General features: G+C 48.2%; 1 protein-coding gene across 1 annotated transcript; it reads left to right on the top strand.

The window, feature by feature from the left end:
• Positions 1 to 907: 907 nt before the first annotated feature.
• LOC140787324 (scarecrow-like protein 32) lies at positions 908 to 2272 on the top strand. The gene has a single exon (XM_073136191.1). The coding sequence runs from the start codon at positions 908 to 910 to the stop codon at positions 2270 to 2272; it is 1365 nt and encodes a 454-aa protein (XP_072992292.1).
• Positions 2273 to 2533: the final 261 nt, after the last annotated feature.

The raw sequence follows: 2533 nt of genomic DNA, 5'->3' as shown, positions 1-2533 counted from the left end.
TTGGATAACACTATGGGTCCGTAAAGCATCCTTTCAAATATATTATCTAATATGAAAAAGACGGTTGGTGTGTATATAGAAATTTCCAATGTTGTGGACAATGTTAGGAGTAGGAGAAAGCAATAATTGTCCAAAAGAACTCTACAAACATTATAGATGTGGCATCATCTTATATATGAATGGAGATGTTGGTAAGATATAGATAAAAGATCTATATATATATATATATATATATATACACTATGCTACGTAGTCGTATTTGTATACAGAACTGTTTGTAAGCATATATAGCATTTAATGGACTCAACTGAAACTGACCAAATGATTTCGCCATGATATGATTATATATATATATAGCCCGTGAGTCTCTCTCTCTCTCTCTCTCTCTCTCTCTCTCTCTCTCTCTCTCTCTCTCTCTCTCTCTCATATTAGATTATGACGAAGGGCCAACTCCCATGTACTGACAACCCTATTGCCGGTCATCTCACGTGCCCCCAAAACCCAACTCAACGAAAGCTTCTCTGCAACTTCTCTTCCTCTCCCACCACTCTCGATCTCTATTCCTCCATCCCATGATTTGCTAATTAATTCCCTTTCTTCTATCAAATATAATAATTCCCTTTCTTCTATCAAATATATAACCTTGTAGATCTATTTTAATTTCCTTTTTTTTTCTTCTTTTTTTGTATCTCTTGGAAAATGGAGTATCGATAGCCCTATTGTTATTTAGTTAATTCTACTGAAACGTTCTTGTACGCAGTTGGAAGCAAGAACAAGTGTTCTGAAATGCACGTCCCTCTATATATGCTTTATACAAGCACCAAATCCACATCTCAACAGTTAACCTTGTACTAGTCTCACCGTTCTCTCTCTCTCTCTACATCTCTCTCTCTCTCTCTTCTCCCACATGATGCAATACAACACCCACAGTCTTGCACCAAATCCACCCCCGCCTCCTCTCCTTTCCAACAACCTCGCACTAGACCACCTCGGCGTACCGAGGCCGTGGCCGGGCGGCGGGTTCTCGCTCTCCGCCAAATCCCTCGGCAGCTTCACCACTGCCGGCTGCATGGAGCAGCTCCTCGTGCACTGCGCCAACGCCGTCGAGGCCAACGACGCCACGCTGGCGCAGCAGATCCTGTGGGTCCTCAACAACATCGCGCCGCCGGACGGGGACTCCAACCAACGCCTCGCCTCCGCCTTCCTCCGTGCCCTCGTCGCCCGCGCCTCGAAGACCGGCTCTTGCACGATCCTCGCCGCCGCCATAAACATCGCCCACGCCGAGGCTTCAACAACCTCCCTCCACGCCTTCTCCGCCGTCGAATTAGCCGGCTTCATTGACCTCACACCGTGGCATCGGTTCGGGTACTCGGCGGCCAACGCCGCCATCTTGGAAGCCGTGGAAGGATACCCGATCGTCCACATCGTCGACATTAGCACTACTCACTGCATGCAAATCCCTACACTTATCGACGCACTAGCCAATCGCCCCGAAGGCCCACCGATCGTAAGACTCACCATCCCACATCTTAACACCACGAGCGCACCGCCGCCTATACTCGATATGTCATACGAGGAACTGGGCTCGAGGCTGGTCAACTTCGCACGTTCAAGAAACGTAGCGATGGAGTTTAGACCAATCCCTTCCAATCCCTCCGACGCATTCGATTCTCTAATCGAGCAGCTACGAATCCAGCGACTAATCAGCGAAGGCGAAGCCCTAGTGGTGAACTGCCACATGATGCTGCATTACATCCCGGACGAGACCGCCGCCTCCGCGTCGAACATCGGCATTTCGCAAGAAGTGCTATCTCTACGCTCCTTGTTCATCAAAGCACTGCGAAGCCTCGAGCCGACTTTGGTGACCGTCGTGGACGAGGACGCTGACTTCACCGCGTACGACGTGGTCGAAAGGCTGCGGTCGGCGTTCAACTACCTGTGGATTCCGTTCGACGCGGTGGACACGTTCCTGGCGAAGGGGAGCGAGCAGAGGAGATGGTACGAGGCCGGGATTTGTTGGAAGATTGAGAACGTGATTGCTTACGAAGGGTTGCAGAGAGTGGAGAGGCTGGAGAGCAAGGAGAGGTGGCTTCAGAGGATGAGAGGGGCGGGCTTTCGAGGTGTCGGATTTGGGGAGGACGCCATCGGGGAGGTGAAGGGGATGCTCGATGAGCATGCGGCGGGGTGGGGGATGAAGAGGGAGGAGGAGAATTTGGTGCTCACGTGGAAGGGGCACAATGTGGTCTTTGCTACCGCTTGGGTGCCTTCATGAGCTAGCTAGCTTTATCAGCATTGCATTGCACTTATATATGCTAATGTAAGTAGTATCATTAATTTTCCATCTCTTCATTTATTTGTTATGTTTCAATTAGTTTGGTGCAAATGATCATGAGTTATATCCTTTCCTTAGTAGCAAACTTAACTCTCTATCTATCTATCTATCTATCTATCTATCTATCTACATAATTACATTATTTCTTGTTTTAGTACTTGCATGTCATTGCTCTAATCTAATGTCTGGAAAGCTTAATAA

This window comes from Typha latifolia, chromosome 4 (genome assembly GCF_019914945.1).
Source record: "Typha latifolia isolate L0001 chromosome 4, TyphaL0001v2, whole genome shotgun sequence".
Taxonomy (NCBI): Eukaryota; Viridiplantae; Streptophyta; class Magnoliopsida; order Poales; family Typhaceae; genus Typha; species Typha latifolia.
This window is presented reverse-complemented; position numbering and strand designations above follow the sequence as displayed.

What these genes read in the sequence shown, in the direction of transcription:
- LOC140787324 (XM_073136191.1), top strand. Translation starts at nt 908, where the DNA reads ATGATGCAATACAACACCCACAGTCTTGCACCAAATCCACCCCCGCCT.